Source organism: Sinohyriopsis cumingii, chromosome 18, assembly GCF_028554795.1.
Source record: "Sinohyriopsis cumingii isolate HCF-2022 chromosome 18, ASM2855479v2, whole genome shotgun sequence".
Taxonomy (NCBI): Eukaryota; Metazoa; Mollusca; class Bivalvia; order Unionida; family Unionidae; genus Sinohyriopsis; species Sinohyriopsis cumingii.
Genome location: NC_142978.1, coordinates 45728818 through 45754051, shown reverse-complemented (window position 1 = coordinate 45754051; position 25234 = coordinate 45728818). Strand labels below are relative to the sequence as shown.

Genomic DNA, 25234 nt, shown 5'->3' with positions numbered 1-25234 from the left:
TATTTGCTGAAAAATGGTAATAAATCCATAACAACCATCCAGCCCTTTAGCAAACTTTGTGGATGGAGTTCACAATGGGTAAGGAAGAGCCCTGTCAGTTTGGGGTCAGAAGGTCAAATCAAGTAATAACATTAGTTCTAAATCACAGATCTAGGCCAAACTTTGTGAATGGTTTGAACTAGAGGTAAGGAGAAAGCATATCAGTTTGGGGACTTCTCAGCAGAGGCAAACATATAATGTGCCTTTGATGGTACTCATTATATATATATCTATTGTTTCACATATGATAAATACTTGCTTATAAGTCACGTCAAATTGAGAGAAACAAATCCTTATCTTCTTTAGCGTAATGCACCTGGAGGTTAAAGTCTATGCTGTTTGTTCTACTCATTGCTTCTAATAAACTGCACAGACCTAGATCTGCCATCACATTATGCAACAACAGATCTGGGTCTGTGCTGTTTGCAACTGGACTAAACTTATAAGCGAGTATATTCTTTTGAGTAATTTGTACAAATTGTTTGCAATACAAACTAGAGATGAAACCGATCACAAATAATATCCACACTTTGATAAATCTATTACCAAATATTTCAGCAAGTGTTTTGGAAACTTGTGTACCATATATGCTCACTTATAAATGAAGTCCAACTACAAACAATATAGACCCCTATCTGACAGTGCATACTTTTATTTTTTTAAATGTTTTTTTCTAATTTCATGGTGTTTGTTTTTGTAATAATATTATTATATGTTTTTTTATCTTATAGGTGTTGTCTAATGTTGTAAAGCGCTTAGAGCTTCTAAAGATTAGGCGCTATACAAAGTCCTCATTATTATTATTATTATTATTACTGTGCTGGCCGATCAGGGTGTATACTGTTTTGCTGATTGCTCCTAATAAGTGTATAGACTCAGTTCTGCCGATACATTATGCGATGGTAGATCTGGGTCTGTGCAGTTAGCAGTTGGACTCTAATTATGTAAATATATATGGTATGTGATAATGGTTACAAGAATATTCAGAAATTCACAATTGTTTGGAGACAATTCACAAAATTACCACTTTTAAAATAAGTAAAATAAGTAAAAATTAATGTAGATACTTGTAGATCTGTGCCTGTGCAGTTTGTATGGAGTAATTTGTAGAAAAAAGATCATTAACCCTGATCTGCTGGCACATGCCACTGTTTGTAGTTGGACCTGACATGAATATATGCAGTACACCTGCCATATTCTTATCCAAATTTATTTTAAGACTTGTTTCAGTTATTATAAATAAAATCAATTTGAAAATTTCTTTATGTTGGCATTAAATAGTTGCCACAGATTGCTGGGTTTCTCTTTCTGACATCTTATTTCATTTAGATGTTTACACTTATTTAAAGGGTTTAACTTCCTAATGTTTTTGTTTTCTTTCTAAAATTCTGATTTAGAACTTTCCAGTTAATTGGCACCATGTAGCCATTATTTTACTGAAGTGTCAGTCTACCCTGTAAAGTTCTACAAAAACATGCATGACAGTAGTTATTTCTGAATGCTGAATGCTCCAGTACTGTAGGTTCTTTTGCCTATGTACAGAGAAAGGACTTCAGTTAAAGTTCTCTTCGGGCATTCCTTTTACACTTTTAGTTTTATTTTTAGTAATGGCTCAGGACAATTTATGCTCAAGAATAAATAATAAATGCAGATTTGCCACAGTGGTTCCTCTTCAGACGAGACACTTTCTTCTGACACTGATCACTTTTAGATATTCATCAGCTTGGTAATTGTGGCAAATTTTGTATTGACGCAAAACGTGCTGAATTATTGATAAGCGTATTCATGCATTTGAAACTTAGTTGTTGATTGATGTCACTTCAGTGGCACAGAATTGATTTTGGGGATTGTTGAATGATTATATTAAACAGATAAACAGCTCGGTTAGTTGGGTGTGCAAATCGACATAAAAATAATTGGACTCTTCGAGATGACATTTCTTCCTGTTTAAAAAAATATAGGAATTGTGATTTTTCTTCATTAGGTACTTTTTTAAAAGTATTGTAAATCCATTTTATGCCAAGTTGCCTTTGGACAGATCTTGTTTTTCACAGTTTAAACAGTGTCATAAGGAATGAAGTAATACAGTAGTGCTTTAAAAGCCTGAAGTGAGATTTGACAGGATTTGTTCAGGTTTCATTGATTAGAATTTTTATGTTTGAAGGGAAAAGAAGACTTAATTCTGGAATTTAAGGAAGAGAAGACTTAATTCTAGTTCCTGGCAGAGATGTCAAAACTCTTTGACTTGATGAAGAGAAGGCTAAATTCTGGGACATAGCATAGAATCTAGACTTAAGTGTGGGACTTTGGGAAGACTGACAATTTCTATGACTTTGCAAGTCATTCAGTTAATCCATAATATTTGCAGGGTTTACATTTTAGTTGCTATGACAAGAAATTATTGGCAGTGATTTTTGTTTAGTTTCAGTTCTATCTGCATACAAAAAAATGCTGTTATGGGAGTCATTGACCTATATTACAATTGAGCTCACCATATAATTTTGATTTGTATGGTTTTGTCTGGTGTTTTACTGCACAAACACAAATGACAAGAATTTTTTGGTGCTGGGGAAGTTGGAGCAAAATTCCTCGTCCATGGAGGTACCATAGTAGCCTATCCAGGATGATTTGATGATAACATTCAAACTTGCACCCTTTCTGTTGCAAGTCCTCTGCTCTGACCACTGAGCCACTAGGGCAGCGGTCAGTATTGGCATGGAAGGATGCATTATAATTGAGCACAAAAAATGGGGTTTTTTTTGAGGACTGGGAATAGTATCAAGGCCAGGAATTGTTCACTGAGTTACTATTTCTTCTTTAAAAATTATCACAGAAGGATGTATTATAACAGAGCACAAAAATCAGGGTTTTTTTTATAGATGAGTGCTAGTGTGATTTGTATATCTATATTTTTTGTAAGTACAGCTACATGATTATTTTTGGTATTTTTGGTAATTTTTATTCATGGCTGTAAATTGTACAGATTATCTTTAGTTAGATTTTGCCTATGTGACATGGGTCTGTTAAGAGCAAAAGTTACATATGATATTTAAATTGAGGCTTATGTATGTGTTGACAATGACCAATAATAATCTTAATAAAAAGACAGTGATGACATTGGGTTTATTCCTCATTGGTTGGTGGGGTTTTGGCAGTTCTAGAAGAATTCAGTAGTTTCTCATTGATTGGATAAGGTCACATGAATAGGTTGTGAAATACATTTGTAATAGAATGTGTATATAAGAAGAGAACTGAGCATTCAGATTTATTCCAATTTTGGAGTCATCCTCATTTCTTGTGTTCCAGTTGTATGTCTGCAGACATGTTTCATGTTTTACTTGGATATTATTCTAGAGGAAAATATTTGTCTGGACTGTTAAGTGGAAATAGAAAGTGATCATTATTTTGACTATAATATTATTTTTCTGGAACAATTGTGAATTATTCAGAGGTGATCTGGATGATGCCATCTTGACAATGTCATGGTTCTTGGTAGACCAATACATTTCTGGTTTAGAAATTTATGTAGAAGTTTTCATTCTTTTGGACTTGCATATAACTTTGTCAGGATTGTTTTGGATTAACTTTATAATACTGTAAGTTCATCTCACATTTTCATTTATAACTTTGATAATTAAATTATTTGTTAAGTTTTACAAAACTTTTTCATTTTGCTTCTTTCTGTTACTTAGGTTATAACCGTAGAATTTTAACAAGTGTAATCTCAAAAATTAATATTTTTACATGTCTGTGCGATCAAGCAATGCAAGATCATCCACAAATCTAAGAATTAATTTGCATTGTCCTAAAAAATTTTTTTAGCTGAAAACATGTCCAAATAAGGGTGATTTCTTGAAAAGCTGAGAAATAAAGTTGCATTTGTCCATATAATAAAACTGAATGAATATTTAAAACTTCATCAAATTTGTGCCAGTTGATGATCATCGACTCCTTAAAAAAATAAACAAAGTGTATATCAGTGAGCAAATTTGTTTCAGTATGACACAATTTATTGAGATCACTGTTGTTTTCTGCAAGAGAAAACCTAAGACTGGCCCATTTAAGGTAGGTTGTAAAATCACAAATGATTTCCCAAAATCATATAATATTTTTACTTTATGATTATCTTTCTTAAAACAGCATTGATGCTTGATGTTTGATATGTTTTACCATCTAGACAAGTTCTTTGGGGGACCCGAGTGGTCTAAAGCATTCTTCGTTATGGATCACTGTCATCTCACCTGTCTGCGTGGGTTCGAGTCTTGGATTCGGCCATTGTGGGTATGTGAGAAAGCTTGCTGGTAGCTTGTCGTTGGTCGGTGGCTCTTTACGGGGTTTTCCCGGGTTCTTCCTCCACCATTAATACTGGCCGCCATGTATAGCCTATCATGTGCTGAAAAATGGCGTTAAACCATACAACAACTTTCTTAGAACTGTTATTGCAATTGTTACAGTTGTATGAACATTTTTCTTGATTTAACAGCAGACAGAAGATGTACCCATATAATTCAACATCCATTCTTTCCCAGAGTTCAAAGTGTTATAATTCATTTAGGTCACAAGCGCCATGGCGAGAAGGTATAAAATAATCATGTTATTTCAACCTGTACATTAACCATTTGATGTTGCAAAAATATCCTCACAGCAATGTGCGAAGGTAACAAGTGATGTCACATGGATGATATCTTAATCAAATAATGTTATTTTGGGCTATACATTAAGCTTTGATTTTACAAAAATAGACATCCTGAAATCAATGCACTGAGGTAAAAATTGACGTTATGTCAATAATGTCTTTGTCAAATGTTCATGTCATTTAGAACTGCACAGTAAACTTTGTTTTTACAAAAATAAACATCCTTAAACAAATGCACGGAGGTAACAAGTGATGTCATATCAATAATGTTTTAATCAAATGACCTGCAAGGTAAATTTTCATTTTGCAAAAATAGTTTTCATTTGCGTCTATTTCTAAAAACTCTTGATAGATTCTCAACAATTGGTTCTTAACAGCCAAAAACTGAAATCACTTGGAATTAAACAAAATGTAAGCAGTTGAATGTGAAACATAGTCATACTTTTATGATAATGGGGGCAACAGGACTTTATGCCAAAGGACTTCATAATGGGGAAAAATCGAGGTATTCATGTCTCTGCTTATAACTTTTCTCTCACCTGTGTGGAAAATGACAGATTCTAGCTGAGGTTGTGGTGTACTTTTGGTACTGACTTTGAAAGTAGACCCATGTAAGAAAGTACAGGAACCAAAATACTGATGGCACATACTGTCATAATTGGGACATTGGAATTGATCAAATTACCTGGAAATTCTACATTTGTGAAGCTAATAAAATCTATGAATTGTACTGCACTGAAGATTGCCCAGTCCGTTTTCTTATTTCAGAAATTCACTTTTTTAGACAGAAAATACATTGTAATCACATCTTTCAAACCTGCTGTATTGTGTCATTTTTAACACTTTATATTATTTTTTCAGATGTACAAATAGTTAGCTGTTAATTTTCTGGCACCAGGGTTGTTGTCCACATTTTTTTGTTTGCATATATTTCTAAAATCCCTTGATAGGTTCTCAGCATACTTGGCATAACAAATTATGAAGCTAAAACAATTTATTATGTGTCACATGTGCTTGCCCTCCTTGTTTTCTTCATTTGCTTTTTTCCTTAAATCCTTTGATGGATTTTGTTATACTTGGGGTGAATCATTCTGAGGATCAGGCAATTATGTGGCACATGTGTTTACAAGTTTGACCTTGGGGTCAAGGACACATCATACAGATTTTTCATTAGTAGTAGTAGTAGTAATAATAATAATCATAATAGATAATAAAAATAATAATGATGTCTTTGTTTAAAGAGGGTGATTTAGATAGCTGAAGAACTAATCTGTCTTCAGGCCATCATAAAAAAGGACACTTCATTCACACATATGCATACATAAACATATCAGCATGCAGGTTAAACAGTATACATATAATCACATTCTTTCCTTTCTCTACCACACACCGAAACTTATTCACACCTATGAAACTATATACATGTAGATGGTGTAAATGCAATATACAAAAAATGTCAGATGGGTAGTATATTTAATGATACCCAGAGGCAGTCATATTTTTGTTGTTGTCATCACACAATAGGCTACACATGTAAATGGTGGCAAGGTATAACTGGTGGAGAAAATGTGTAAGAACCGATGACCAATGGGAAGCTACTGGCAGTCTTTCTCATGTACCCACATTACATTAATAAGTAAAGTACACTTGTTTTCATTATCATTTTAACTACATCACTGAAGCCATTGGATGTATTGAGCTTGGAAGAAGGAAATAAGAGTGGACATTACTAATCTCATCTGGAATACTAATATTTCCAGAGCAAAGTTCTCGAGTATTGACAACTTCTTTTGAATAATTCCTTTTCCTGTTTTGGAGTTCTTTTTACTGTTATTGTTATTGTTTTTGGTTAAATTCCTAAACACTTAATTGATTTTGTTTTTACATGGTTAAATTATTAGGAAGCTAAAACAGTTAATTCCACGGCACATGTGCTTGCCTGATTGAACTTGAAAACAAAGTCAAAGTCCCAGACAATTTTCTTTTGGATTTTATCTATAGTATTTTTTTATGATATTTGCTTATATTTCCTAAACCCTTATCTTCCAACTTAGGATGAATCCTTATGAAGTTAAGACAGTTCATTCTGTAGCATGATTGTGCAACCTTTTGATCTTGCGTCAAGGTTACTTTTTACAGCAATAATTAGAATGTAGGATCTACATGTAGGCTATGACCTTCTTGTCTTTGACCCCTAAAAGTTTACAAGTTATCCTGTACCAAAAATGTAAGACATAACAAAATTAAAATTTGTTGGCATTAATAGTGTTTGAAATACAGTAAGACCTGCTATAAAAGACCACCTGCCCTGAGAGACAAGGCCCTCAAAGCTCTGGTTGATTAAATATGTAGTTTTATGACCATTAATTAGAGACCATACTGTTTTGGCAAAAGCATTTGTCTTCAAGACAGGGTTCTACAAAGTACACAAAATCAGAGATGATGCCAGACATTATATAAGCTTTTACAGATTGCATGATATTTGTACAGAGTAATTATAGTTTCTGAGTGGACTTAAGAATTTTGTATTCTAGTTTTGATTAATTTGGGGTGTAATCTTATATCTTTTATTAATATTCCAAAATTAAACCTGTGTTCCTCTTACAAAAGACTGAGTCATCAAACCTAGGATCAACAATCCCATTTGTATAACTGCCAAATAAAGGTAACACTGCCCCCCCCCCCCATTAAGACTGGCTCAGTTTTGCTCTGATAGATCTTTTCACCATAAAGATGGGTTATGATAAAAACAAAAAAATGAATTGCTTTAAAGCACCCTAGTATTAATAGGATCTGAGGCTTCAGTCACCATTTTATGCCAGCACTATGCTATTTGTTTCATGTAAATCACACCATCAGTGGTACAGTCTTAGTGACAATAAAATAGTTGTAACGTCATATTCTTTTATCTTCTATATTGTAGTACTTCATTCCTAGAGTGCCGAGTGGTCTAAAGTGCTCTCTGTTATGGATCACTGCCATCTCACCTCTGTCTGCGTGGGTTCAAGTCTCGGATTCAGCCAATGTGGGTATGTGAGAAAGCTTGCCAGTAGCTTCTCATGGGTCGGTGGTTCTTTCCAGGGTTTTCCCTTGTTCTTCCTCCACCATTAATACTGGCAGCCATGTATAGCCTATCGTGTGCTGAAAAATGGCGTCAAACCCTACAACAACAAAAACATTCCTTGAGTCATAGATATGTTAAGGTGGCCGAGTGGTCTAAAGTGCTCACCGTTCTGAACCACTGCCATCTCACCTCTGTCTGCATGGATTTGAGTCTCAGGCTGCGCTAACATGGGTACATGAGAAAGCTTACTAGTAGGTGGTTCGTCCCGGGGTTTTCCAGGGTTCTTCTTCCACCAGTTATATTGGACACCATTTGTAGCCTATCATGTGCTGAAAAATGGTGTTAAACCCTATAACAACAACAAAAACAACAATAGATATGTTAAGACAAATGAGGAATTTTTAGTTTCTGCACACTTAAGTTTTTAAGGCCTATTACATTTCTGTGAAATTACGCTTGCTTATGGATAGATGTTCATGCAAAAATGTGGAAGTGCAAGATAATGGTAAATGGACACTGAATTATATATTTATTAGTTATTTTGGATCGCTTGGACCCTTACCAATGTAAAAATATACTTATTGTTCAAAGTTAATAAAATCTATCTCAAGCAATCTTCCTTGAAGTAATATATAAACAGATAGCTCAAAATGCACTGAGCAGGTAAGATTTAATTGTATGGCAAAGTATTGTTCTTCTAAGTGTGACAGTGGTTCAGTAGTAAGTATGATGGACTTGTAACCAAAAGGTACAGGTTCAAATCCTATTGGATCAGCCCTGGTGGGCTACCAAGATGTATCCTTGGGTAAGACAATTAGATCCAGTGGCATCAGCACCAAAATGCTTACATGAGTTGCAATACCAAAAAGCACCAGACCAAACCAAGTTGTTCTTCCGTCTTGATATATTACATGTCATATGCATTGTAATTTTATTTCTTGTTATTTCAGATACGATGAAAACCAAGTTTACATCAGAATGAAAAGAGGCACAACCTAGAGAACTCCTTAGCTTCATTGTGGTCTCATTAGTTTATTGGTTTACAAACCTAAAGGATTGTTCTTAGAAAACTACAAATCCAAAGACAATGGCAAGTTTCTTCCGCAGACGACGGAGCCTTATATTCAAACTTGTAATAGGAATACCAGCACTATGGTTCTTTGTGGTATTAGTATTAACATACCAAGACAGGACGTCAGATTCACTAAGCCTTAAAGACAGATTTATTCCAATTTTTAGTAAACGAGATGTTGACAAAAAACAAGATGGTTTAATTGTGGTACCTCACAAGGATGGTGATGTTCTAGTCAAAGGAGACAGATGGGGAAAAATAATGGACGGAAGTAACAATGCAGAGAAAGTGGACCATAAAGAGGCCAATAAGCAAAATGATGCAGTGAATGACAAAGTCAATGATAATGCCTTGAAGTTTAAGCCAACCCAAAGAGCAGACTTTGATCCCAATGCACCAGGTAAGTCTTTAAATGTATTTCACTTGTGTAACCCACCCCTAAATTCAGACAGTGTGGACCTGTATCTGCTTTCATGCCCTGCACTGGCAGATCAGTGTCTTCACAGTTCTTTGTAATTGTGAGTAAAACCAAACAGCACAGATACTAATCTGCTGGCATATTATGTAATGTTAAATCTAAATATGTAATGTTAAATCAGGTTCTGTGTATGTTGTTCACATAAGGTGCATATATTTTAATGGGTAATATGGTTCAGTGGTGTGTAATTATTTATAATTTGTGTTGGACTGCAAACTGCACAGACCCAGCTCTGCCATCAAATAATGCATCGGCAGATCTGGATCTTTGCAGTTTCTTAGGAGTAAAAAGTAGAACAAACAAAAGAGACTGTTCTGCTGGCACATTATGTGACAGCAGATCAGGGTTTATGTAGTTACAGTTTGTATGACTGACAAGCAATTACATACAGTATTTGTTGCAAAATTTGAATATTTTGTATGAAAATTGTTATGTCTTTGTGAGACTACATATAGTTGAAAATATCTTTTCAACTCTATACACAAAATACCTAAATATGACTAGTAAACAAGAGGTAGTTTGGCCTAACATCAGTTATCTGGATCCATTGTTCAGCATGGAAGACTAATAATAAACAGTCAAAATGTAGAACTGTTGGACATCCACTTCAGCCATTCATCATGGAAAATTAGTATGGGTGTGATGGATGGTCATTTTGTAAGTGCTCTTGTGAACAAAAATGTTGAAGAGTTTTGATTGACATAGATTCTATTCACACCTGTTCCAGTAGGTGATTACCTTTTATAATCACCCATCAAGTCACTATTGATCATTGATTGACTGTTAGTTAAATGAATCTAATCATGCTTGATAAGCAAAATCTTTTTGCATCTCATTATCTCTCTCCCCCTCTCCTAATTATATTCTTTCTTTTTAAAGATTATTTAGTTATTCATTACACCGTTTTGTTATAACAATATGACATTATATTTGTTTGCGTTTGTTTCTACCGCATTTGCAATATATCTTGGGACAAAAAGAATAAATGATTCTTTTCCTGTACAATGATTTGCAATTTAACTTCTATGTTACCTAGATAACAGGGGGCCCGAGTGGCCGAGTGGTCTAAAGCGCTCATTGTCACGGATCACTGCCATCTCACCTCTGTCTGCGTGAGTTCAAGTCTCTGATTCAGCTAATGTGGTTATGTGAGAAAGCTTGCCAGTAGCATCTCGTGGGTTGGTGGTTCTTTCCGGGGGTTTCCTGGGTTCTTCCTCCACCATTTATACTGGCCGCCATGTATAGCCTATCTTGTGCTGAAAAATGGCGTTAAGCCCTACAACAACAACCTAGATAACATGTTCCTGAACAGATGCAAACCATGTGGTCTTTGTGGCCACCCAACTCACATTGTTATAATAAAGTAGATTACTAGAATGCTCATTTGATAGCACACTGAGAGAAACCAATTTTGTACTGTTTTTTATTTGTTTTTAGTTTTTGTTCTTCATAGGCAATTTATGTGCAAAAGAAACACATCCACTAACTGAAATTATATGCAGCATATGCGTATGTTGTACTCATCCACATTGTATATAGTTATGCTGAGTAAAAACATTGGCATATTGTTCGTTGACATGAAGATGTATAAACGAATTGTGTTCATTTCTTCTCACAGGTTACAACATGTCATGAAACTGAAAATTGGATCCAATAAAATTACAAATGAGAGAGAGAGAAGACTGTTATTCTACCTATAACGCTTCTGTCAGCTTTTTCCTTTCTTTTTTATGCAAGAGACGAAAGTTGCAACTAAATAATTTTCCACCCAGTCTTGCCCAGAGTTCATAGTACTACAGTAAAGTTTCTAAACACTGCTGTCAAATCAGTGATATCATAATGTAATGATTGCTTAGTAAACACAGAAACAATGATTTTGCAAAAGCAGACATCTTTGAAAAAAAATAAAAGTATTTAAATTGTTGTAAGCATAAAGGTTTTAATTGTGCAAATTTTTTTTATTGCTTATAAAGAACTTTTTGTATGATATCAGATATATTTTACTTTATGTTAATTTTAATTCTCTTCCATTTCATTCATCATTTTACTATTTTTTCATTGGTCATTTAAATGTACAGGTGGCTTTAAGTATGACTAATAACGTTAAAAATAACATATATTTCCTTAATGTAATTAGCCCATTGTCTTAAATTGATTGTAAATGAAGTTAGCTTACATCTACTACATTCCAAGGCTGGGGTGCTTAAAAGAAGTGATTCAGGACATCTGAATACATCCCAAGGCACTGGGGATATCACTACCAGGGCATAGGGTGATTAAAAGAAGAAGCAATTCAGGACATCTGTATACATCCCAAGGCTGTGGAAATTCCTATTCCAGGGCACAGCACAGATCAATAGGCCCTAAAATTCTAAGTTATTTTGTAACTGTTTAAGGTCTCAGGATGTTTATAAATCGAATTTGATAGTAAGCAATGAGAAATGCAAACACTAATAAATGCTGGATACATGAAATAAGAGAATAATTTAATATTTTCATGAAATATCCTGAGACATCTTTCATTTCTGCTTAAGAATGGAAATAAATTCACATCTTAAAAACATTTCATTAGACAATAAATAAAATCAAATTCACAATTCAGACCATTTAATTTGACAAGCTTTATTGGGTTTTTTCCACAAAAATAAATGTAATGACTTTGTGCAACTCTGTTAACATTATGATCTTTATTATACCACCATATTAGTTTCCATCATGTAAATTGTTCGGATTCAGCCAATGTGGGTATGTGAGGAATCTTGCCAGCAGCTTCTCGTGGGTCGGTGGTTCTTTCCAGGGTTTTCCCGGGTTCTTCCTCCACGATTAACAACGGCCGCCATGTATAGCCTATCATGTGCTGAAAAATGGCGTTAAACCCAACAACAACAACATGTAAATTGTTCAACTGAGCTTAAACATTACCTAACAGATGTACTAAATATTGAAAACAGTTCATGCACACAGACGACTCCGTTATAATTTCTTAATTGTAATCAGTTTTTAAAAAAAAACATTTTAGGGTGAGTTACAGGATTGCAAGCACTTTTACTTCTTATTACTTTGTTGAAAGGCAACTTTGATATGTCCCTTGTTCTATACCATGTTTTTTGTCATGTGCTGTACTTTGTGTTATCTTTTCAGTGGTGCCTGAATGACTTTGAATTGAAATGGAGATCTTATGAGCAATATGACAATTCATAATGCTGATATTATGATTATCTTGCGAGTCCTATCTTAAATTTCATGTGGTTAAGCAGGTTTGAAGTTATCCCTTTGTAAATTAATTCATGCTGCCAAACAGTACTGCCACAAACCATGGTCAGCATAATCAATTTGCTAAGTCTGTCGTTATGGCTCCTTTGAAGATATAAAAAAATGAATATTTGAATACCGACTTTCTGTTCAGATATTCACAGAAAAAGAATTCTGATCTGAATTTTCAGTTTTTTGTTGAGCTCTTTATAGAAAATTTGATTCTGCTTTCATCCTTTGCCCAAATCAAAATCGAAACTGTCTTTTAAAAGACTGCTTATTATAAACTGAGACAAATGTATTGGAATTCCAGAATTTGAAACAAAAATGACCAATGAGCAGAGTTCAAGAAATTTGAAGATGTTTTTGTTTCAACTTTCATTGTTGCTACTTTTTAACAAAACCTGTGTGTATGAAACTGGGTATTTTTGTGTGGAATCATCAGTTTTCATGATATGATTCAGTGTTGAAAATACATTGCACCGTTTGCCATGAAGATTTTGAATGATGGGTTTGATTTCTGACGGATGATTATTTAGTTGTTGTTGTTGGGGAAGTCTTGAAGTTTCTTTCTTTGGACCAATTTTTCTTCCTTTACATTGAGATTAATTGTGCTGTTCATCTGATAAAATGGATATAATAAATTATTGTTTTTAAGTTATTTAGGGCTGGAATTATTTTTCTTCAGAACCACTCTAGTGGCCTAGTGGTTAGAATGTTCGCTTCGGATGCAGGAGGTCATGGGTTCAATCCTGGGCCGAGTCATACCAAAGACTTGCAAAAATGGTACTAACAGCTGCCTTGTTTGACGCTCAACATTAAGAGGTTAGGACTGGTCGGCCTGGTATCAGGATAATGTGAATGGGTGTGACACCATGCCACATGTCTGTGGCATGATGCCCCAGTGCTAGACATCACTATAAACTTCCACATTGCAGACATCATAGCGATATGACTGAAATTATTTTAAAGCTACATTAAAAATTCAAGTCGCGCACACACACAGATTTTTCTTCAGATAAACAAATCCCAGGCCCCTATTCATTTCTCTGTTATATTAATGCATATATATTTAGCTGCATGTACGTATTTCTGTATTTGATGTAAACATATCATGGGATGACCACAGTTGGTGACCACAGATGTGATTCGATGAGTCTTGATGAATTCATGAGAAATGTCGTGCACTTAAATCAGAGTAAGAAATAATCAAAACTGCCACAAGTATTGTCAGAAAAAATACCATTTTTTTAAGCATCAGTCAGTATGAGGCCTGACCAAAAGCATTCACATTGTTAGATGAACAATATTTATCATAAATAAATCCTAGATGGATGAATAGTCATGTGATATTGACTGCTAACATCTGGAACCATTTACAGTATCTGCAAAGAGACATTAATAAAACAATTTGTCAAACTGAAAAAGCAGTGTGTTTAGATTTTTTGCTCTTAAGAACTTATTATTAACTTACTATTACTAGATATATTAATTTATGAAGCTATATGATGTGTAACTGAAGCTTTGAAATTATAAAAGGTTCTTTGTTGCGATGAAAATTATCCTTGTTTTTATATAGATAAATAAGCACTATATCATACCTCAAAACTTCCTGAAAAAATGAACTCTCGTACATTTTTCCTTGAGGAAAATATTTCATACATGACCTGTTTTAAGTTAATGTTTTTCATTTTAAATGCTTCATTTAAATTCCGCTAATTGATTTCTGCAGTGTCTTGTGTCATTTTGGTAATCACACTTTGCAATTAAAGTGTCTCTTTACAACTTCTCGTCTTTCAGCTTGGGTGTTGTCTTTGGCATCCAGTATAGGCAGTTTGTGGTAGATTTTCCATTGCGTTGATTTCCGTAGGGTAAAGCCATAGTAGATACTAAATCCTGATGGATTTTTTTGTCACCTTTATATCCTCCTGTTTACTTCAATATATGTCTCTGTGTTATCATTGTTATCACTAATCCTAACCAAGGGGCCCCGAGTGGTCTAAAGCGCTCTCCGTTACAGATAACTGCCATCTTACTGCGTGGGTTCGAGTCTCAGATTTGGCTAATGTGGGTATGTGAGAAAGCTTGCCAGTAGCTTCTTGTGGGTCGGTGGTTCTTTCCGGCATTTGCCCGGGTTCTTCCTACACCATTAATACTGGCCGCCATGTATAGCCTATCATATGCTGAAAAATGGTCTTAAATCCTACAACAACAACAACAACAACTCCTAACCAAAATGTCATATTGACAAGTACTTTTCACAAAGATATTGTTACAAATGATGCCATATCACTGATGTATTGAAATCTTACTTTTACTGATCCCCATAATGGATGGTCGTATTTACAAAAGGTTCAATATCTTTTTATCAACAAATTACGTCAGACATGGTTGGAAAAAATGGTGTTGTCTTGCTTGTGTATAAATTTGTTTTGCCCAGTTGAGCTTCATTCCATTTTGTGGACTCTTGTCTTCAGGTAAGAGAGTTTGCCCACTGTGCTTACTCTCATAATTCAAAATAAAAATGTAAGGAGTATGTCTTGGACATTCAGGAGTTCAGTTCAAACTGGACCACATCAGCTATCATGGTGTCCATGATCAGCACTTTACCTGGCACCATAACCTTTAACATGTTGCTGTGCTATTAAGAACCTACAGCTCAATCTGACTTTAAAAAATGTACTTCCCGTCTAAACCTTACTTAAATTTTAAAATAACAGAAACATGGCTGAAAGCCAAATAATGCTGATAGAGTTATAATCAGCAGGAGTAAAACGGTTTTTAAGGCATCGGCTGGCACCAGATAAAGAAGACTGTTTCATCAGAAGCCTTACCATACCTTAGTTTGCCATGAAATGTCCATAAATCCATCAAAACGCTTATTACTCAGATTAACAACCTCACCCATCATTCTCTTGGGTAGACTTGATGATGACTGCAGATGAATGAAATTTTCTAAATCAGTTATTTTTAGACAGAAATTAAATTTATCTAATAGCACAAAGTTTTCCTGAAGTGTAACCCACACCAGCATGAAGGATCGTATTCCAGTACATGGCGGCACTGTGTCCATGCTGTTCCAAATGTAATTTAAATTAAACAAGAGAAATGAGTAAAAACAATAAAAGTTTAATATAATAGTTGAGAAATAAAAATGAGTTCAGAATGTGAAGTGTTTTGCATCAGAATCTTGCTTCCAGATAATTTCATCCTTTTCACAATTTAAATTACAAAAAAGATGTTGAAACAATTCATGATTAAATATTTCAATAGCACTAAGAAAGTTCGATATTCCATTAAGATACACTGGGCACCGACCCATAATTATAATGGGTGAAAGGAGAGTAGACTGATATGAAACATTATTAGAAGAAATTAAGGCTACAACATTTTACCAAAGCTTCTGAACTTGTATATGATTTAAAATATTATGACCAAACTGATGTTGTTTGATCAGAATGATTAGGAACTCCGACTTTCCCCATATTTACCGATCAGGCTTATTGAACAGGTAGGTCCTGTGTTACAGACAGTAATGTTCATTTAAATGTTTACAGGCAGTAAACGAAACTAAACTCTACCATTTTGTTAGGTCAGCCTCAGATTTGGCCAAAAATTTTCATTGAGGCATGGGCCGAGATTTTTTGAAAATAAAATTTTCAGCCCTCAACAGGCTTGAACATTTTTCAAAATATATTTTGCTCTGATTGTGTTGAAAAAATCTGATCATCATTTTAGTTGAAGAAAATAATTACCTTGTAGTAAAAGAAACAGAAATATCCACAGACCGGAAAAAAAATCTAAGGCCCACAAACCTTAATATATATTCAATCCCATATTGCCATATGCTGACTCCATTTGATGCAATCATAAATAAAAGGAACCAAAGTTATATGCTTTTCAGATAAATGCCTATATCCTCAATTTAAGCATAAATGCAGACAGTAATGACAGCAAAGTTACCATAAAAGACTGCCACACGCTGTGATGTTACAGACTAAATGAGCATATCTGTAAAGGAAGAAAGGAAAGTACTTTATTATGGCTATTATCGAGTTTAGTAATGTATCTTATTACTACATAAATCTTGCTTTATGAGGATTACCATGGCTTTTTGTTGCAGTGAAATGCAGCTTTGGGCCTTTGCTATATAACTTGTTAAAAGCTAACATATGTCAAGGAAATTATTGATGTCTTTTTAAAGCAGCTTGTTTATAAGCATCATAGAGTTATTTCCTGTCAGAGAAAAGCAACAGGCCATCGGGATGGGCCATCTGGATGGGCCATCAGGCTTTTTACCTGTCTTGATACCATTATTGCAAATATTGCAAAATAAGAAACAATGGGATATTTTTTAAAATTTAGAGACCATAATGTAATCTATTGAGAATCTCTTAATTTTGCTCTTGCAGCTTGGAAGACAATATGTGAATGTGTTGTTGATGGCCCAAAATTGAATTCAGTTTATTTGTATCATACACACTTTTATTGTAAGAAACTTATATCTACCCATCCCAGTGATATCCTTGCTGTATAGGTGTATGTTAAACACCAGTGAATACATTATGAGGAGATAACACATTTGTTTCACCTTGGAATTTATAAATCGGTGTTTGAGAATATCACTATTTCATGATGATACCATATATTGTAAAAGCTGGTTGCCAGGTCATTTACCCCGTTACATTTACTTTACACCTGGCTACTTTAAAAATATTAATTATCTCAGTTGGGGGAGGTCCCCCAAATTCCCAACCTACTTTAGCAACTATATACTTACCCCCCAGCATTAGATCTAATGGCAGGCCCTGCAACTATCCATTCATCCATTTATTCCTAATTTTGTTTCTTCACAGTAACTAGCTTTTGTTTTTCACCATCTGCCATTACCAACTTTGAAAATGGCATACATTTGGGACAATGAAGAAATGTGTAAATTTCTGGCTTAAAAGTTAACGGTCAAGGTCACTGTGACTTTTCTAATAACTTGTCTTCTATATCAGATACTGTGACCAAACTTTGTAAATACATGTAGCTTGCAATTATGAAAAACATTTTATTTTTTTTTGTATTCTCAAAGGCCATATTCGCAGCTACACTATGAAGAAAACTTTCCACACTAAATCTTAAATTTATTATTGCCTGCTTCAACAAATCTTTGTGTATGGTTCCCATTGGGATGAGCAAGACACCTATTTATTTTGGAACGACTTGAAAAAGTAATGATTTTCACAGAACTTCTTAATGGTAGGTTCTGTACCACATGCCTTGACTAAATGCTGTGGATGGTTTGTATTCAGAAAAGCACGACACCTATTGATTTTGTGGTTAACATATCACTGAGCAAAGCTTTGTTTGAGATTTGAACTGGTTATTTTAATCCCCACTTTGGAACTAACTACATATTTTTAAATTTGATAGAGTATTTTGTGAATACTGTTTCTAGTCTGAACCATCAGTAACATCAGTCATCCCTTTTACAGTGTAATAAACAGATTAGGAACCAAGACTAATTAGTTTTCCTTTAATTGTATGGCTTTGTTTGAGTGACCATAATAAAACATGGAGTTTGTTGGTACCTGGCCAAAATTATCAAGCCAGTGTCAATGGCTGGTAACTGGTAAAATACCTTTCCTTTGTTAATCAGTGATGTAATTTATAATGCAGATAACAGTTTGGAAAATCCAGTGATTGGTTTGTAGTTTCATATCTGCTTGGTGCATAATGGGCAAACTGTAAAAAGAATTTGTTCTTTACTCAAAGACGATGCTTGATAGTTATTAATAGTCTCATGACCACCAGAAGTATGATAAAGTCATAACTAATTACAACAGGATCATCAACTACATTGACATCTTTGTTTTAAAAGTACAGTTTTACAAGTATAAATACATTTTAAAAATTGTATGCATTTTAAGTCTATTTGTTTGTGTAAAATACACTGTTGCCAAGTGCTGTCAAAGGTCAGGGTCAGAGGGATTTCCAAGGACAGTTGTTTCCACAAAATAACTAGTTTTGTGTCACAAACCATCACAAAATTTTGTGAAGGGTTTGCATTGTTGACAGAAAAAGGTACCTATCAACTTTATGGTCAATAGGTCATGTCAATTTAGTCAAGACCGATGGTAAAAGAAAAATAGCTTCTGCAGTGTACTGTAAGTTTAGTTCTCTCTTTCACCTTGACCATATTTTATAGATTTCTTGCATTTAAAACAAGGAAGTCACCTATTGATTTCAGATTTAAATGGGAAAGTATCCACCAATGAAATAGGTTTTACATTAAGTATCCACCAATGAAAGAAATTTTACATAAAGTATCGATGAAAGAGGTTTAACATAAAGTATCCATCAATGAAAGAGGTTTTACTTAAAGCATATTATATACTATATAATATATACTTATTACCATATAGCAAGCATCAGATGTATTGGTATTGTTAACACTAATTGATTTTTTTTGTTTTGTATTGGTATTGTTAACACTAATTGATTTTTTTTGTTTTGTATTTTATTCTTTTTCGGGCCCCAAGTGGCTGAGTGGTCTAAAAAGCTCTCTGTTATGGATAACTGCCATCTCACCTCTGTCTGCATGGGTTTGAGTCTTGAATTTGGCCAATGTTGGTATGTGAGAAAGCTTGCCAGTAGCTTCTCGTGGATCGGTGGTTCTTTCTGGGGTTTTCTCCTGGGTTCTCCCTCCATTATAATTACTGGCCGCCTTGTATAGCCTATCATGTGCTGAAAAATGATATTAAACCCCACCACAACAACAACAACAATTATTCTTTTTATTTTAAATGTCATATTATGGCTTAATTAGATACTCTGCATTGTATTCAGATGTTTAAAAGGCAAGTAATACTTAAGGTTGGTTCTTTATCATTTGGAGCTGACAAAGTGAAGCTAAAAATGTTTTTATATGAAAATTTCATGTATGTCTAAGTTTAGATTTTCATGACACTGGCAGAAAAAAAAAAACATCTTGTCATATTGTATGTCAATTTAGGACACACAAAATTAGATTTTATTTGCTCTTCAAAAGAAATGTCCAAACTATCAATTTTTTTCCACCCACCAAATGACCCCTTTAACCAATTTTAAGTTACCAATCTTTCTTGTTTTTTAAAAAAAAAAAATTTATGAACTCATTGAGAAAAAAAAAATGCAAGATTTTCCATATTTATTGAAACTTTGTTATCAAGCTAACCTCAGTTGTGAAGGTGCTCAGGCTATCCTGCAGACACAGTACTTTGCTTTTATATAAATAGTTGCAAGATGTGAACTAAAGATTTATCACATAAGAATTTATTTATGTAAGTAGTTGCAGAATGTAAACTATATAGTGTACAAAACATATAATTTTGAAGGCCATGGAATTTTCCAAGTTTCACTTGAAACACTTTGCATTTATATTTGGCTATTTTAAAACATTGACTTTCCTGTTGATCATAAAGATATGTTGTGTATGAAAAGGAACAAGATGAAGACATTTTATAAGCTGACGCTGCTTAGATATGAAGGGTACTTGTATATTCAGTCAGTCTATTAACACGTTTCTTATTGCTACTCCTACTAGCCTACTTGCCATGAAGTTTAAAACACATGTTCATCCTGAGGTCTAGTTGGTAACAAATGAAAATGGTCCTGTCCAAACATACAGTATGGTCACCAAAAGCTTCATATTGTTACATCTCCTGAATGGACAGTCAGTGTCAGCCTGGGGGTTTCACTAAAACTTCTTATGGGCATTCAGCTGGTCCTTGATGAAAAGGACATCCACTATGGCCATCTTGTTATTGCCACTCCTCCTGAATGGAAAGTCATATTAGCATGAGGTTTTCACCAGAAAGCTTCTTATGGTGTCTAGTTGTTCATAAATAAAATATGTGCTGATCTGCTATTCAATTTGTCCACCACAGTCAACCTCTTGAAAATCGTGTCATTAATCCTCCTAGATGGAAAGTCATATCAACATTGGAATTTTACCAGGTGACTTGCTATGACATATGCTTGAGCCTAAATGAAAATAGTGTCAAAATAACATGAAGTGTGATCACCATGGCAACCATCTTGAAAACCTTGTTATTGCTGCTACTTCTAAATAGAAAGTCAAATAGACATTGGGTTTTCCCCAGAAGACTAATTATGAGATCTAACGGTCTGAATGAAAAATGGTGCCAGTCTGACCTTAAATATCGCTGCCACACTGAACATGTTGAAAATCTTGTCACAAATTATCCTGATTGGATGGTAAAATGAGCATTTAGTTTTCACCAAATTTCTTCTAGTGGTGTCTAGTTTGTACTGAATGAAAATGGGGCCAATCTCACATTCACTATGTTTGCAACAGTGGCTAATTTGAAACTCATTGCGCTCAAGAATATCAGAAATGGCTTCAACACTTGGCAGTTAAAAAGAAGAAAAAATAGTTTTATCTTGAATCCCAGGAAATTCTTTTGAGCCAGTAGAGTGTCAATCCCTGCAAGAGACTCTTGTTTAGTATTACAGTTGCTAATACAGACATCATGATGAAAAGAAAGTGTATCTGTATCAGTAAATTGTATCCAGTTTATTTACTGTTTCTACATTATTAAAAATTTGAAAAATGTGTCATAAATCACAGTTTCATGTAACAGCTCATGCTATTGTTTTCTATATGCATTTGATATATACAAAATGATTGAAAACCATTATGTGTATTATATTTGTATGGGAAAGATGCAGAATAACAATTTTTAGGGAATTATTGCATTTTGTCAGAAAATATAACATTTTACTCTCACAGAGTACATTTTTTTATAAAGAGTAATTAAAAACAATAAAAACATTTATTATAAGAAATGTGCAAAAGGAAGGAAAATCCTGGTATATCCATGTAAAATATAGGAAAGTATATAAACAGTTCAGCCTCACTCTACATGAAGTCTAAGAAGCAAGTTCAAGACCAGGTTACTATATATACTCATAAGTTGAGTCAAACTGCAAATAGCAAAAGATCCTGATCTGCCATCACATAATCCTCTGGTATATCAGGGTCTGTTTTATTTGTTCCACTGATTACTCCTAACAAACTACACAGACCCAGATCTGCCGGTGCATTATGCAGTTTGCAGTTAGACTCGTATAAGGAAGTATATGATAGTACATGCCCAATTATGGAAAGTGTTTTAAGGACATGTGTTGCTAATTATACAAAAAGATTAAATCGCTTTAGACATGGGTGCACATGTCATCAATGATATTTGGGTTTGGCAGGCCATTATGAATTGATCATGAGAAGTGTAAGTTAAATAAAATTATCTTTTTGCAGCTGATCCTGTTATAATCTGAAATTGGATGGAGCAAAGGTTGTATTGATGCACTATCGGCTTTTATTAGCATGGTTTAGGAACCCCAAAAATGAAAGTATCAGTTTATTCTCAGTGTGCAGTGGGAGATAAATGTTTTAAGCATGTGTAGTTTGAAAATTGCACTGGCTTGCATGGTTTTCTTAACACAGAAAAACATACATGGAAAGGCTTGGTGTGAGCTTTTAGAAATTGAAAGTTATTGAAACTTATTGAAATTTAAGTATTAAGAAGTTTCCATAGATTTGATATTGAATTAATACCATGTGCCCATAAAAGCTTCACAGTCACAGTATTGTAACAGCCTAATGCCAAAAAATAAAAATGTCCACGATTTGTCCCTGTTTATAATGGTATGACCATTGAAATATGGACCCATGATTTTATTTGAGTTAGGGCCATAAGGAGGGCTTAAGTTCCATGCAACTGAAATGTGCCACACTCTTTAAATAAAATGCCTATTATCATCATCATTATCATCATCATTATTATTAAGTGTAAACTTGACAATGATGGATGCTAAACTGTATCATGTCAAGAGATAGTTGTTTATTGTCTGTTTGTATAAGAGTAGAAACACAAAGAATGAACTCTATAGTGTCAGTACTTCAGAAGTTGCTGCCATTTTTCAAAGGTTTATCGAAACTAAAGACAATAAAACCTCATCTGTGATTGAGGTCTGCATGAGGTTATCCATCCTCCATTGGAAGTTGGTTCCCTAGCATAGAACAAATCACTGAGATAAAGATTGAGCAGTTCATGCATGTATCGGACACACATACCCGACTGTGCACACTTCCGGAAGGTGGATCACAACATCAATGCATACTATACCAGTGTCAACTGACATTGAAACAGATTTTTGTCAAGTTTATCAAATCCACCTTGTGAGATAGAAGTACTTTGATTTTAATTCATTGGAGAAACTTTATGGTATTTAAGGAATTCTGTTTACATAGCAAATTGTGGCCACATGTTTGAGTGATTTTACATGCTTCACCACAATTTCTTATTTATGCACTTCTTGCAAATTGTAATTAGTTTACTGTGTAACCTTTATTGTTTTATATTTTATGATTATGATGTTTTAAAAGGTCTTTACATGATTCCAATTTTTGTCTTTTGGGGTGGGGATCACTTCTTTTAGTTACGTCTTTAGAAGTTAAGTTTTGATTGGTACCATATGGTCATATTTGTACAGCAATGTAAATACAAATACCTAAATATTGTTTCAAAGATGGTGACTGTTATTTATTTACCATTAAAGCATACCATTACATTTTTTTTGCTGTTGATCATGTTATAATTAAATAGATCTGTAATTTTCAGTATATGGTCCTTTATACTGTAGGTGAGGATGGTAAGGCAGTATCAATAGACAAGGATAAATTGTCACCGGAAGAAAGAAAGAAATTTGACGATGGCTGGCAGAACAATGCCTTCAATCAATATGCCAGTGATATGATTTCGCTGCATAGATCTCTGCCGGATGTACGGGACTCGGAGTAAGTGGATGTTATGATGTCTAGTCATTTATGTAAAAATAGATGAAATTATGATTGCTGACATGTAGTAACAAGGAAGAATAATTATGTTTGCTTGGCATGTAATAAATAAGAATGATTATGTTTGCTTGGTATGTAATAAGTAAGAATGATTATGTTTGCTTGGCATGTAATAAATAAGAATGATTATGTTTGCTGGGCATGTAATAACAAGTAAGAGTACTTGTCAGATACACACTGTCTAAACAAGACCTCAATCAGCATTGAAATAGAAATAGTTGGTTTTCTTGATAAATGAGAACAAATGTGAGCCATTTTTAACTGAGACTGTCTAAATACATGCTTATTATCTTTTGGCAAATCGCAAGGTGTGCTGCTGATATGACATTTTTATTAAAAAAATCTCAAACCTTAAAATGAGTGTTTTTGTGACATAGAGGTCTGGCCCGTCTGTCATAAATTTGTACTAAACTCCAAATCTTGATCGAAAAAATATACTGAACAATCGAAAGGATGCTTTTAAATGTTTTGAGCAAGTTTTCCAAGTATGGAGTAACATTTTTTACTCAAAATGGTGAGTAAACTTGTATGACGAAGAGTACTTGTGTCTGAAATTATCCCAGACCATCCATGATAAAACTTGATTCAACTGCAAATGTTACCTGAAAATATTCTGACCAATAAGAACACTACATTCATACATTCCAAGTAAAATAACTACATTCATACATTCCAAGTAAAAAACTACATTCATACATTCCAGTAAGAACACTACATTCATACATTCCAAGTATAACACTACATTCATACATTCGACTGCTCCAGTGACCTAGTAGTAGAGTTTCCACCTTGCATGCAGGACGTCACAGGTTCGAACCCCGGTCGAGTCATACCAAAGACGTTTCAAAAAATGGTACTAACAGCTGCCTCACTTGGCGCTCAGCATTAAGAGGTTAGTGTTAGGACTGGTCGGTCTGGAGGCAGGATAATGTGATGGGATGGGACATAATGCTACATGCTTGCGGCAGGATGCCCCAGTGCTAAACATCACTATAAACTGTCACACTGCAGACATCGTAGCAATATGACTGAATAATTGTTAAAATTACATTAAAAATCTAAATCACACACACACACACACATTCATACATTCCAAGTAAGACTTCGAAAGCTTAAGTAACATCCATTACTCGGAATGCTGAGTCAAGTTTTATGACAGAGATTGAAAAATAATTTGATTAGAATTAGAATGTGGACTTACTTAGCCATGATATGATACACATTGTGTTATTTGGGTGGTGACACTATATATATATATATATATATATATATATATATATATATATATATATATAATATACATATACACACACACACACACACACTGTACTGTACAGGTAGCAGGTGCTACAAAATATGTTGTGAAAAATTAGTGATATGAAAATGCATATCACAATATTCCTGTCTTCTCTGTTTGTCATTGCATGAGTCATATCTGTTGCTGTGTTTGGCATTATAAGCATGCAGCAAGGTTACTGCTTGAATATACTGTTGCCATTTTGTGTGTTTCACATACAGTTTTTATACTAACTATGCACTGCCTTTGTAGTTAATTGATTGCTGGACCCTGAAATATTTCCATCCCAGAACCTTAAATACAGCCAAGGAGTTCATATTTACGATTTCATGGGCTATCTTGGTCTTTGCAAAGAATTTTGGGATTGGAAGTTGTTTCATGGTGAAATTAAATCTACACTTTATCTTTCATACATGAATTTAAAAAAAAAAAAATGTTCATAATGACATTTGACTTAAAAATGATTCTTCAGTTGTGTCACTGAGAC

General features: G+C 34.1%; 1 protein-coding gene across 2 annotated transcripts in view; it reads left to right on the top strand.

The window, feature by feature from the left end:
- LOC149776552 (putative polypeptide N-acetylgalactosaminyltransferase 9) overlaps positions 1-25234 on the top strand; it is a 236811-nt gene that overhangs the window by 92909 nt on the left and 118668 nt on the right. For both annotated transcript variants that reach the window (XM_089941011.1, XM_089941012.1), the window contains 2 exons: positions 8690-9211; positions 23237-23390. In XM_089941011.1, the coding sequence (XP_089797137.1) occupies positions 8827-9211; positions 23237-23390 (539 nt within the window). In that variant the 5' untranslated portion in view covers positions 8690-8826. The remainder of the gene's footprint in view (positions 1-8689; positions 9212-23236; positions 23391-25234) is intronic.